The sequence below is a fragment of the Dipteris shenzhenensis genome, chromosome 24 (genome assembly GCF_047967505.1).
Source record: "Dipteris shenzhenensis isolate YYH24624 ecotype China chromosome 24, Dip_SZ_1.0, whole genome shotgun sequence".
In the NCBI taxonomy this organism is placed as follows: domain Eukaryota; kingdom Viridiplantae; phylum Streptophyta; class Polypodiopsida; order Gleicheniales; family Dipteridaceae; genus Dipteris; species Dipteris shenzhenensis.
In genome coordinates this window covers 264,867-279,037 of record NC_141619.1, presented here as the reverse complement: position 1 = coordinate 279,037, position 14,171 = coordinate 264,867, and the positions used below count along the sequence as shown (strand labels likewise).

At 43.4% G+C, this 14,171-nt stretch overlaps 1 protein-coding gene across 1 annotated transcript; it reads right to left on the bottom strand.

Annotated features, from left to right (window-relative positions):
- Positions 1-8,110: 8,110 nt before the first annotated feature.
- On the bottom strand, positions 8,111-10,180 carry LOC147886068 (pentatricopeptide repeat-containing protein At3g09040, mitochondrial-like). The gene has a single exon (XM_087395052.1). The coding sequence runs from the start codon at positions 10,178-10,180 to the stop codon at positions 8,111-8,113; it is 2,070 nt and encodes a 689-aa protein (XP_087251178.1).
- Positions 10,181-14,171: the final 3,991 nt, after the last annotated feature.

Sequence of the window (14,171 nt, the reverse complement as noted above, 5' to 3'; positions counted from 1 at the left end):
ACCAACCATCCTCGATCAGCTTCTTGATGAAGGGTTGATATCTTGATGTGTTTTGTTCCGCCCTAAAAGACTAGATTCTTCACGACTGCTATGCAGCTTGAGTCATCGCAATTGATCCGCATAGGTTCATACTTTGAAAGAACCCACGTCTTCCAAGATCTTGCTAAGCCATAACGACTCACATCACACTGTACTTGTTGATCAGTACTATCCTACAATTGAAGACAGAGCCATAGTGACCTGCTTCTTGCTAATTCATACAATGGCTCCAACTCCTATCATGAAGGAGTATTCGAAAGTGGATCGTGGTGTGTCCTTGTCTTCGGCCCAATCTGAATCACAATACTCGTGGAAGTTGATTCCATGTGGTACCCTTTAAATACCAAAGCATACGAAGGCAACCCTTCCCCTATGTCTCCCTTGGTGCACATGCAAACTGACAGAGCACTTAGATAGAGAATGCGGTGTCAGGTCAGTATTCACCAAATACAATAGACTCATGACCAATTGATGATTACACGTTGAGTTGACCTTCGGTGCTCAACTTTGCTCCAACCTCCATTGATGTAGCTATGCCTTCCAATTCTCCATATGGAACCCCTTTCAAGGAAATATTCCTCTTACAAGATAAATGTGTTACCCTACTCTTGCCAGAATTTGATGCCGAGAAAGTAATGAAACAAATTGATGAACTTTGTCTTCAATAGAGTCTTCACGTCTTCAAACTTCTTTTCATGGTCCCCAGTCATAATCAGATCATCAACATATAGAACCACCATCAATTTGCTATCCCCCTCTCAATGGAGATAACAAGTTTGCATCTGATGAGCTCTATATCACACTAACTCTTCCAAAGTAATCATCAATCTTCTGATACCACGTGCTTCCAGACTTCGCATACTCTATCACCCTGGATCTTGAATTTGGGCAGCTGCTCCACATAGACCTCCTCTTTGAGGGCTACCCATGCAATCATCGCTTGGATCATCTCCATTTTAAGCTATGGGAGCAAATGTATCGTTTTAGTCGAGAGCTTTTATTTGTGCAAAGCCTTAGACACCAGCTATATATGCGTCTCACCAAACTTGTACTCAATCTTGTATATCAACTTGGCAAATATAGCCTATCTCGGAACCAAATCCCACGTCTGATTTTTCTCATGGATTCCATCTCGGTTTCCATTGCGGATTGCCAACCCGGAATGTCCTTTGCCTCTTCACTTTTGATCAATTTGAGTTGAGCCATCAGACATAGTTCATTGTAGGCATGCATGAAGTCACCTCAACCTCTCCTTGCATTCCTTGCTTTAGCCAATGAAGATGCACTTTTGGCTCCTTGAATCCAGATTGGTCCTCACGTCGCTATGGACAGGGACCCAAACATCAAAAGCGAATCCCGAAGATGCTTGATGATGGGCTTCTTTCCAAAATACGCCTCCAGAGGTGTCTTCAATCCTTCATTGTTGCAGTTTGCTTCACAACATGAATAGCTGCATTGGTTGCCTCTGCCCAAAAGGAACATTGAAGATTCTTCCCTCTCAGTGTGCTTTGCCCCATCCCAACAATCACTGGTTTTTTGTTATGCCACCCTGTCTTGTTGGGATGTCCTGGTGGTCATCAATTACCTCTTGAACCCACCTTGCCTGTAGTACCTATCAAACTCCATTGACATAAATTTGCCCCTCTATCCGTATAAAGCATCTTTAGGTTCTTTCCAGTCTCATGTTCCACCTTTGTTCTCCATTCCCTGAATTTATGGGAGGCTTGAGACTTCTTGTATATCTTTGTCATTTGACTAAAGTCGTCAATGAACATGAGGAAGTATCTAGATCCAGCCAGAGACTTCGTAGGCATCGGCCCACAATGTTTGAGTGACCCAACTGAAATGGTTCCACAGCCCTATTCTGTCGGGAATGAATCCTGAAATTGTTCCTTTGCTGCACCGTGCAGATGCCGATCTTTACCCTTGCTAGTGCCTGAATTGTATTTAAGAATATACATTGCTCAACCTCTTATAAAGGGTCACATACTCCAGAAGAGGGACATATTGGAAAATAAGGATCAACTCCACAATTGCAAGCCCCCATATGAGGAGAGCACAAAAAAGTGACACCTGTAGGACGGCAAGGGGAGGGAGACAGGGGCTGCCACATGGGCAGTAGCCCATGGGCTACCATGTGAGCAGCATGCATGGATCTTTCATGGGTTTATCCTTCTTGTACTAGTTTATCATCCACCCATTAGGGCAGATCTGTCTGCAGGACAGCCATGGTGGTGGCCATCCATTGAGCCACACATGGGCCCCTGTATAGAGCTGGAGCGCAGCCAGCAGATGGCCCTATTACTTTCAAGTGATTCGTGGTTGAAAGAAATTCAACACAGAATTGTAGAGGCTGGCGAGCATTACTTTGGTGACACATATAATGCTACAACAGGTCCAACAGACGGGTTGTGGAGCTGGGCAAACACCTAGCAAATAGGCAAGTCAAAGAGGAGATCTGGTTGGCCATCAGGGCTGAGTTGGGTGGCCCAGATCTGAGTTATTTAGACAGGCAGCACCGGGGCTATAAAAAGGGGCTGCATCCCCCTGTATATAGCCTCCGTTGGGGGGGCAAAAAGCAATCTATTCATGCCTCAGCAGGGTGCATTCCAGCTACTGCAGAAGGCAGAAAAGGACACCCAGAGCAAGACACTTGGCAGCCACTAGGGGGTGCACACCAGGCACAAACAATCGGCAGCAGCAAGCAACTCTTCATGAAAAAATCTCTCTTCCATAGAGGAGTGTCTCTATAGAAAAACAGAGGGAAGTGCATTGCGAAAGGCCAACTCATGCAGCGGAAGAATTACCCCGAAATCACAGACATGTCTATGGAACACAAGTCAACTCTATGAACAAGAAAGGGCAACACAGATCTGAAAGAGAACTCAGATGTACAGCCAAAACAGAACATATATAAAGATAGATACAAGTACAAAAACTGCCAATAAACTGTACCAACACCTTCAGCAAACAATTGCCGAGGCAAGGTTCCAAAAGATGGCTCCGTTTGCTTTACCTCTCATGTAAACTCTTCCTGTTCTACCACATGCCTCCGTGTAGGCTTCAGTAGCTGCGCAAACTCCTGCAAAATTGGCTCTGATATTTTCTGCAGATGCAGCTCCCTTCCACACACTCCTTACAGGTGTAAGTCTGCACCTAGGACTGCTCCTGATATCAGTGATCTATGATCCTGAAGAACTCTTCACTGTGGTGATCACAAGGTGCTGCTCTCCACTCCTCCAAGGTGATGTGCAGGCTGCGCACTTCCTCGTGACTTCTTGGGCCTCTTCTGCTGCTCTGGTTGCAGTCTGTTCCAAGGCTTTGTGGAGTACGGAGAGCCGCAAGGTTGGGCCTTTATATAGGGGCTGGGTTGCCCCAAAATAGCTGACCCAATCTGTAGGCCGATCCAGCCTGCAGACCAGACTGGCTGATCAGTCTGTCACCTGACCTGACTGCCACCTGATCTGGTCTACAGACTTGACACGTGGCATGCCACAGGCTTGCTGCCTGTCTGCTGTTGCAGACCCGTTCTGCAAGCGTATCCATATTAACTGCACACGGCTCCGGCTCTTGTGCCCTCAAATAGGGCTACATGACAGCCATTGCTGCTGGTGTGGGTGGGCATGTGGCTGCCCCAAATCAACATCAAGGAGGATCTCTTTCTGCTCTCCATGTGGCAGCCATCTTGCTGCCCACATGGCAGCCTCATCCTTCTACTGATGCACCTGACACCTACCCTCACACATGCTGAGGTATCAAGCCCCTTGGCTGGTGTTGGAAGTACTGGGTCAATGCTCCACCCCATTCAATGACACACCGTGGTCTGATGCCCACTATGTCGAAGAACCACTCCATCAGCTTGTTTGCAGAGGCTCTTAGGACACGGATGTCTTCATCATCTGGTCTTGTATCCCGCACCTCCAGTATCTCCAGGAACTTCTATGGATCGGTCATGAACAACCGGATCCAGGCTGAACACTTGTACAATTTCTAATCCAAGTCACGAACACTCTAGAGTCTTTAACATCGCAAGGCACAGAGCCATCCAATTGACCCCTCACAAGATAGGAGCTGACCAAACTTGTAAGGTACCAACGATTCTGGGTCTGTTTCAACCTGTCATAAAACCAGTACCATCCACATCCTGGTGCTTTGATTCCCCGCACATTGAGATCCTCGTGGCTGGTCCACATTGATCTCCACTACTAGGAATCCCTCCAGTCATCTCTGGAGTAATATTATCATCCACTGGTCTTCCAAGGGCACCTCTCTCCTTGATCTTCAAAATTCCATGTCTCCACCAAAAAGCTTTGATAGGAATTGTCATCCAGTCTTTCTAATGTCGTGCAAAATTGGCTGCCTGGAGAAGCCTCGTGATCACCTCCATTTGTCTAAGTCTTCATCACGAATATTAAGAGTAATCTTGAAGCCAGTGTTCAAAATCTCCACAATGAGAAAACTCCCTTTGTCTGTATGGAAGGCTTTTGACCCTCCATTCTCAGCAACTTTGAAACCTGTACAAACACTCATCCCAAAGCAATGAAGAATGTTGAGATACAATACCCTGGAGACTTGATTTGGTATTGCTTTGCTGTTGGAGCAAGCTAGGTACCTCCTAGAAGTACCCTCTTGTAGGATTGTAGTCATGCTCCCCTTGGTGACTTCAAGCTCATCAAGCTCCATCTCTGAGTGAGCTCCTCCATCTCTGCAGGTGGTGCTAGACTGGTCCTCAAATCTTCATCTCTGTAGATGGTACTAGACTGGTCCTCAAGTCCCAAGGCCGAGCAACACCTTCCAACATCCACCACAAAGTCTAACTCTGTGCTCCACTCTTTAATGCCTTTCATGAAGACCGGCACATCAAACTCTATTGCAATGGGAGATGGTCTCGTCACTAAGAGTAGTTCGTCCTTACCACATTGGTCGATGCTGTTTTAGAAAGGTCCTCCTTCGCTTGGTCAGCCTTCTTCTTTCTGCAATCTTTAGTAAAATGTCCAAGTGTGTCACAATAGAATCATTTTTCTCTTCATCTTGTTTTCACCATTAGAGGCATTTCCGTCATCATTCTTGGCATCCTTCTTTTTTTGTAGCTTCTATTTGCCATACTTCTGGCAATGGGAGCCTTTTCATCATCATCATCCTTTTTGTTGTACAGCTTCATTTGGGCCTCTTCTTAAGGCGACAACGGTCCCAATTCGTTGAACATGATTGGCCTTCCCCGTTCTCTATCGGTAAGGGTTGTCACCAATCCTCGATAGCTCTTTGGAAGCTTACTGACCAGGAGCATTGCCAACTAATTGCTGTCCGCCTCACGGTTATACTTAAAAACTGTTTCAGCTTCGAGTACCTAAAGTTTCTAAAACGTAAGAAATATAAAAAACACTTCACACACTTTTTTTTTTTTTGGTGAGAAGAAAGCTTTTATTTCTATATAATAATTACATTCATAGCTGCTTCAAAAAACGAAGTAGCTACTACTCAAGAAAAGATCTCAGTATAGGCTGTATACACATCCTGATCAATCAAACGAGTCTGAAAACAATCGTAGAATGATTGTTGCAGAGATCGTTTGAAAAAAAGAAAGGATGAAAATAGTGGATCACCAAAGACTCTATGATTTCTATCCATCCATAAAGTCCATAGGGTCCAATATCGCACCCATATAAAAAATTAATCAAAACCCTGTCTCTGGGGATGAAATCCAAACAACCAGAAAAATCTGCCAAAAGTAACAGTAGGAAATCGCTGTCGAAGCCTCTGTCTGATGAGAGCAATGAAATCAGAAGTATTTGGACAGGACCAAAAGATGTGGAGCACTGATTCAGTAGAGTGCGAGCATCTGTGACAAACAGCTGAAGCAATATATCTGTGTGCGAGCAACTGTCCAGATGGAAAAATGCCAAGGAGAACTCGCCATAGGAAAAGCTGTTGTCGAAGAGGGACTTTGTAATGCCAAAGGAGACGCAGCCTTTTTCTCCACCACTTCATTGGACGATCCATATGCCAAACACTATTTGCTCTGTTGGAAATCCAAGGTGGAGGTAATAACACTCTATACAATGATGACACTGTGATATGTGAAAGCTTCAAAGGACGGACATATGAGGAAGGAGAGCGTAAGGTACCGGCAAGTACGGTTGGAGCATTGCTGAAATTTTATGCCATAAAGGACGATAATGAGCTCCCAAGCCATATTTGCGAGCAGCCAAAGAAAAAGATAGAATTGTGCCATCATCGTGAAGTACATCCGCCACAAATGAAATGCCTTTGAAGGAGAGAAAATAAGAACGTCGAGGTTCTTGTATGGCCAAAGGTGGGTGGAATACTTTAGACCAAAAGAGATTCTCTACCCTCAAAGAGTTGCCCAAGAGAGAGTCCCTGCCTTTCCATTCCAAGTGGGATAAAATGTGTTTCCAATCAAGAAGCAGAGAAGAAACAAAAGGGCATCCTCTGATCTTGCCTTGGATAGAGCCAAATAAAAATTCCACTGAATAGGCTGCCAATTCCCAAAAACACTTCACACACACACACACACAAGCTTCTCCACTCACACACACACACACACACAAGCTTCTCCATTTTTTGGATCCACCAGACCCTTTGTTGCTTTCTCTACATGTTTCCAGAATGCATCCGGAGCCATGTGACCTGTGCATGAGGAAGAGAAAAAGGGCCTGTTTTGGAGCTGAGAACTTGAGATGAAGGGGTTGTTTTGCAGCTGAGAACACGCTGCACAGAAAAAGAGGGCTGAGCAGTGAGAAAAAGGGGCTGTCTTAGAGAAAAAAACTTGGGAAAAGAGCGTGATTTGGAGCTGATAAGAAGGGGCTTTTGGGAGCGGAGAACTAAGAAAAAGGGAGCTGAGAAAAAGGGGCTGTTTGGAAGCAAAAAACGCAGAAGAGAGGGGATGTTTCAGAGCTATCCTTGCCAATGTGTGCAAGAGGGGAGCAGGTGGGTGAAGGGAGCTGCCAAAGGAGGCTGAATAGAGGCGAATTGACGCGAAATGGCTGGAGGGGGAGGCGGATGTCGCACGCGCGCGGGGGGAGCAGAGAGAAACAGCCAACAGGCCATCGCGGTGATTTTAGGGGTAGGGAATTTTTGGCCTGCCCAAAATGGCGTTTCTGTTTCGAGAAATGTTTCCGAATGGCGCTCTGTTTCGGGCTTCCCGAAACACTGTTGCTGGGCACTATGCATGAGGTCGTGCGACACAGGGAGCGGTTGCTTACGTAGGGGAGATTAGGACACACAGCTGGACTCCACTCACGTGAGCATGCATTAAGAAATAAAGTTTATTAAAAGTCTTCGGAAGACCAAAAAAATGAGCTGAGGGATCGAGCCACTAAGTGGGCATCAACACCCGTGACAAATATTAAAACAAATCCATAATCTTGATCATAACGGCATCAGTACATAAAGAGAACTCTCTCCGAGCTCATGGAGTGGAAGGGCGTCAACCCTAGGAGAGGGGAGTCACTGTGTGAGGTTGCTGTGGTGGCATGAAGCCTGTGATAGATCATTGGCAACTGTCGACACGTGTGATCTCCTGGCTGTAGCCCTGCAGCGAACAAGTGCCAGCAGGATCACTCCTGTTGGTCGTGCATCCGGTCTGATGATCATGGAAGGAGGGTCCCCTTATGCGATCTGTGCTTCAGTATGCTCACGAGTCTGACATGTCTTTGACTCTGGCTTGGGCCCTCGCAGTTGCGGCACCTCAATGGGTCCTGCTGGTCGATACTGTCTGGCTGGAAAAACTCACTGATCATGCTCTGAGCTCAAGCTTTACTAGCATTGCTAAAATCTCTTATTGTTATCTACAAAGCCATGTGCCCTCCTGTTAGCCTGTACAACACCTCTTATAGAGATTTCACAGTTCCAGACTGTCTTTACCTTTTACTCAGCTCCTCTGTTTTGCACTATCTCAGTCTCTCTCTCACATAAATTATTTGCCCTGTGGGCAGTTGAGGAGCACAAAAGCTATAGCAAATGCCTCAACACGGTCACACAAGTCTTCCTCGACAACCTCAGAGTTCTGTATCCAGACCCAGAGTTGGCACATGCCCTTCCCCTCCTTAGCTTACTGCATTGCTGAAATCTCCCTGATTTCGGTAAAACCCATGCCACTTCTTTCTGCCTCTATTGTGCCTCTTATCATAGCACTTTCAGCTTTAGGCTTTGTGCTTGCCCCTGCACTTTTCCTCAGCTCCTCTATTTTAAATGCATCACCCCAGTTGCCAGCACTTGCATAAATGTTTGCCATGAGCACATACGAAGCAGCCGAACCTGGAGTAATCTGCACAAGCTGGTGAAAGCATCGGAGTCCTATTTCTGCTTCCCCATAAATTTTGCATGCACTGAGGAGAGCTGTCCACGTTTCTTCAGAGGGAGGACACTGCACAGTTTCAACAAATTCCTCAGCCTCGTTCAAAAAGCCCGATCGTGCAAGAATATCAACCAAGCAAGTATAGTGATCTTCCATCCACGCAATCCCATATTTTTCCTTCATCACCTTGAAATACTCCTGACCCTTGAATATCAGGTTCATATGGCTGCATGCAGTCAGAAGAGATGTGAACGTAATGGCATTTGGCTCAACACGCTGTACTTGCATGATCTCAAAACATCTTACTGCCATATTACCCTCATGATTCATGGCATATCCTTTTATCATTGCATTGAATGACACAACATCCTGGACTGGCAGCTTGTGAAAGACTTCCTCTGCCTCTGAAAGTGAGCCACATGTGGAATACATGTCAACCAACATGTTGCCAACAAGGTGTCCTTTGAATCTGTTTAGCATGAGCTCCGTGTGTAGTTCTCTCCCCTTGTCAATGGCTCCTATGCTCTTACAAGCTTTCAAGATGGAAACAAATGTAACATCACTTGGAATCACACCCTCCAGCTGCATCTCCTCGAAATATTTAAGCGCTTTTGGACCAGGCCCATGCTCAGCATATCCTGCTATTAATGAGGTCCATGACACAACATCTCGAGCTAGCAGCTTGTCAAAGACTTCCTCTGCATCCCAAAGTGAGTTACATTTAGCATACGTGTCAACCAAAGTATTGCCAACAAGTATCTCTCTTTCAAATCCCTTTTGTGTGATTAGCATGTGTATTTCCCACACCTTATCTATAGCTCGTAAGCTGCCACAAGCTTTCAAGAGACAAACAAACGTGACAACATTCGGAGAGACACCCTCCAGTTGCATCTGCTCAAAACATTCTAGTGCTTCCTTTCCAGGTCCATGCTCAGCATATCCTGCAATCAGTGCAGTCCATGATACAACATCTCGATCTGGCAGCTTGTCGAAGACTTCGTGTGCCTCTGCAAGTGAGCCACATTTAGCATACATATCAACCAGAGTGTTTCCAACAAGAAGATCAGTTTCAAACCCTTTCTGTGTAATCTCCAGGTGTATTTCTCGTCCCATTTCTATGGCTCCTATGCTGCCACAGGCTTTCAAGACACAGACAAACGTGACAGCATCCGGACAGATGCCCTCAACTTGCATCTGTTCAAAACACTGCAATGCCTCTTGGCCTGGTCCATGTTCAGCGTATCCTGCAATTAGTGTCGCCCAGGACACAACATCTCGTACTAGCAGCTCGTCAAAGACTTCCCGTGCCTCTACAAGTGAGCCACATTTGACATACATGTCAACCAAAGTGCTGCCGACAAAAATATTTTTTTCAAATCCCTGTTGTGTGATCTCCACATGAACCTCTCGACCTCTTTCCACATCTTTTAGTTTAGCACAAGCTTTCACTAGGGCCATAAACGTATACCTACTAGGATGTACACCATCATGTTGCATTTTCTGGTACAGGTTAAGAGCGTGCTGCGTTTGCCCACCATAGATATATCCTAATATGAGAGAAGTCCATGAATGTTCATTTCGATGAGCCAACCTGTTGAAAACCTGCTGAGCATGGGATATACTTCCACAATCAACGAACATTGGCACAATATAGTTCCCAAAAGCTGCTTCCAATCCATTGCTACAAATCTGTGCATGCACACACTTAGCATAAGCTAGATTTTTTATTTTCTTGGATTTCTGCAAGATGCCAATAAGGTTCTCAATTGAAGGCAGCTCATCCACACTATCCAAATTACTTCGTGTCTGCTCCAAGCTCGTCATATCTCAGCTACGGCCATCTAGTGGTGTTTGTTCCATCCCACTCCTGGCCTTGCAGATTTTGCCAGACCTTGCAAGCTCCCCGACCATTCGAGGACCTCTCACTTTGTAATCAACCCGATGTTTGCCCTCGTAAGGAGGTCTTGCACCTCGAACTCTTCCCTTCTTTACACCGTGTAAGACATGTTTCAAATGTGAGATTGGTGGTCCAAGCATGAAGTCTTGCATCTTGAGCTCTATGTGAGATTGGTTGTCCAAGTAGAACAAATAGGTAAATAGACTATGGTAGATGGACACGACCTACATGGCCATTTTAAAGACGCAATAAGACATTTCGAAACAACATTGATGATAATGATGCCTCATCTAAATTTTTTTGGGAATCTAGTTGCTTTGGTGTGGAAGTAGATAATAAGGTACAAGAATTGAGTTAATATGAAGGAAAAAAGACAACTCATCAATGGAATTGAGGTAAGAAAATACAAATGTTCAAAAGAATGTGTCCAATAAGTCTGATGACTCAAATGTTCAAAAGAATGTGTCGAATAAGTCTGATGACTCAAATGGAAGTAATTATAATAAGAGCTCAAGAATTTGGTTACAAGTAATCTCATATCACCACAAAGATTGAAAAAGCCTATCTTTAACCATTGGTTCGACCTGTACATTTCAAGATGTGATGGCATTCGTGTAAAAAAGACACTTGTTGTTTTTTAATATGATTTTAATCATAGAACTTTGAGGTTATTTGATGCATGCTTTTAGTTATTGAGAAAACATTCTATTTTTTAATATAAAACAAGAACGTATGGTGTGTCTCCTTCAGAAACTTAATGTTGTGAAGCTTTGAGGTAATGTAGTGCATACTTTGAGTTATTGAGAAAAAAATAACTTTCTTTATATTAAAGAAAAATATCTGGCATGTCTCCTTTAGAATATTAACTTAGAATGTCACATATGAGCATTTGTCTTTTACAAAAAAACATGTGCGTGAAGTTTTGTTTTTACTTTTCCTATTAATCACTTGAAATACCCATCCCCATCAGAAAGACATTGAACCTATGCTCTATAGAGGAGTCAACATTGCAAGGGCAAGAAGGGGATTGTATGCATGCTCTATAGTCCAACAAGGATTCGTTATTTTCCCTTATAGTGGCACATAGTATAAGTAAGATGAATGTAGGAAATTAAAATTACAGAATCAAACGATGGATAAGTACATGTTGTGTGAGGATTAAATGTGGAACTAGAGGCAAACCTCATGAGATGATTATAAGTGATGTGCAAAGAAGTAATGTGGTCGATACAAAAATATATCAACATTTTGCCTCCATTTTGCAAATATAAAATGAATGCTTGTTGGAAATATGTTCCAAAGTTATCCTCGGAATGGCATGACCAAGATGCAAACCTAGATGATAAAAGTGATACTGTAGCTGCTACTACAAAGGACATCAATGTACATCTGTAATACTTATATCATGCTATTTATAATACAAACAATATTTTTGTGAAAGTCAAGAATTCTACCTAATGTTGAAGTTCTTTTATAAATATTTTGTATATAATGTTTAGTTCATACCAAAAATAGCAAAACATCTTAATTCATATATCTAGTTTGAAGTTGCAAAGCAATACGAAAGAGTGAATACTATCTATATACTTGAAAAGTCAATGCATCAATAGTAAAATTTGAAAGAAGAAATTCCATCCCACAATGCAAATGAAGAAACAAAATGGGAAATTTAAGCTGCATGACATGTGAAAGAGAGGGGCATTATGGAAAGAGAGGGGTATTTAGGGCCCTAGCCCGTGGGGATGACATGTGTACATATGTGAAAGAAACATAAGCTATGAAGGCTCTTGAGAATCCTTGAATATAGTAAAGAAGAAGACCCTCCTCAATCATCCCAGCCGGCTCTTTTGGGTGATTGAGGAGGCAACATGCTAGGAGTCAGGTTGTGGGACCCCGTACTCAGTGCAACTATGCATGGTTGCCAAGTGGTAGCATCTAGTGGTTTTTCCAACATGGTATCAGAGAAAGTTACATGCCTGCAAATTGAGGTGGTTTTACCAACATGGTATTAGAGCAAGTTGTAGGCCTGCAAATTGTGGTGGTGACACATGTACTCTGTGGCATGACCTGTGAGTGTGGCATAGTGACTGAACAATGAGTACGCACAATGGGAGTGGTGTGTGCTCGAACTGTAGTGGAGGATGTCTATTGCTTTGTGGCTAGAACCAAAAATATGCAAAAATAGTGGCTGGCTAGTGCAAGAATTAATGGGCTATGTGAGTTGGTCTTGCGTGAAATCTCTGTGAACTTTATGGCAATGTGTGATTGGTTAATCATGCCCTATGTGGGTGATTCCTATGTATATGTTTGATTGTGCCCTATGTGGGTGGTCAGAATTGAAGGTTGGTCTAGCCCTATGTGATTTGCCAATGATACTTGGCTGGCTAGTTCTCTCTATCATGGTGTGAGGTCCATGGGGTGTTGGAAATATGGTCCTATGGCCTTGGTGTGGTCCTAACCCCCTCATGGCACCTTGAAAAATAAATATAGGCATTATGGAAAGAGAGGGGTATTGAGGGCTCTAGCGCGTAGATGACACATGTACATATATGAAGGAGCTTGAGGATCCTTGAATATAATAAAGAAGAAGACCCTCCTCAATCATCCCAACTAGCTCTTTTGGGTGATTGAGGAGGCAGCATGGCTAGGAGGTAACATGTGGTACCCCTGTACTTGATGCACCTATGCATGGCTACTAAGTGGCAACATTTGGTGATTTTTCCAACACTTTCAATATCACAATGTCCACATCATCTATCCACTATGGATGTAATAACATACCATCTTGTTTTATCAAGTCCATAAAACCAATCTTGGAAGGAATGCCTTGTAACAAATTTCTCCCCTAATATGAAGGAAAATCCACCATGTCCTTCAAAGGAGTATCCGGGACTTAACACCAATCAATCAATAGATTTTTTATCATGCATCAATGAATTCCAAAGGTTGTCACTACGCCCAGTCTTGGAAGGAATTCCCTCTCACAAATGCCCCCCCTAATATGGAGGAGAATCCAACGTGTCCTTGAAGGAGTATCCTAAACTAACTCCTTCAATAATTGCTCTACATTTTTATGTAAATCTATAAAGGGATCATATCTTGTGAAATTTGAAGGTGAAAGATAAAACATGTCTTTAAGGGGAAACTTATCAAAAATCAACTTTTCTGTCTCATCCTCATGATTAATACAAATTACCTCTTCTAGAACCACATACATCCTTCTCATCAGTGAGCTCAACCCATACCTTGTTACAATGTTCCTATATGTCCATCGTGGCACCTTCTAGAACATTTTACACACCTCAACAACTTTTTCATGATTATCATCATGCATCATCTCATCATATTCCATGAGTGTCAATGTATCAAGGGGAGAAAAGGGGGTAAAACCACACTATCATTGGCATCTATCGCCAGAACCTCCATCTCATCAGTGCTTTCCTCATGAAATAAACCATTCAAACCATCAAATCATTTATCTAAAAGGTATCCACTACTCATCCACTACATGAAGCTGATCAATTACTTTACAAAATCCAAAATTGAAGAAACATCAATATTGGACAGGAATACATGTTGGGCAAGGGGGAGACTCTTGGGAGCAAGAGGATGTGTAAACCATGAGCCACCTCAACCTTTGGTACATAGAGATAAGAGGGAATAAATACTCAATTATTAGACATTCTATCAAACTTAAATACAATTACCTTTGCATGCTCTATCATTGTTGAGCTCTTCCACTTTAACTTGAGATAAAACTCATCTGATCGAGCACCCATCTGATCATCAAACTCTTCCACTTCAACTTGAGATGAAACTCATCGTTTGATCCAAACCCTATATGGCACAACATGTTCTAAGTCATTCAAAAAAGGAATCCCTCATTATCTAGTTCCATAGCAATTAGGCAATCGAGGT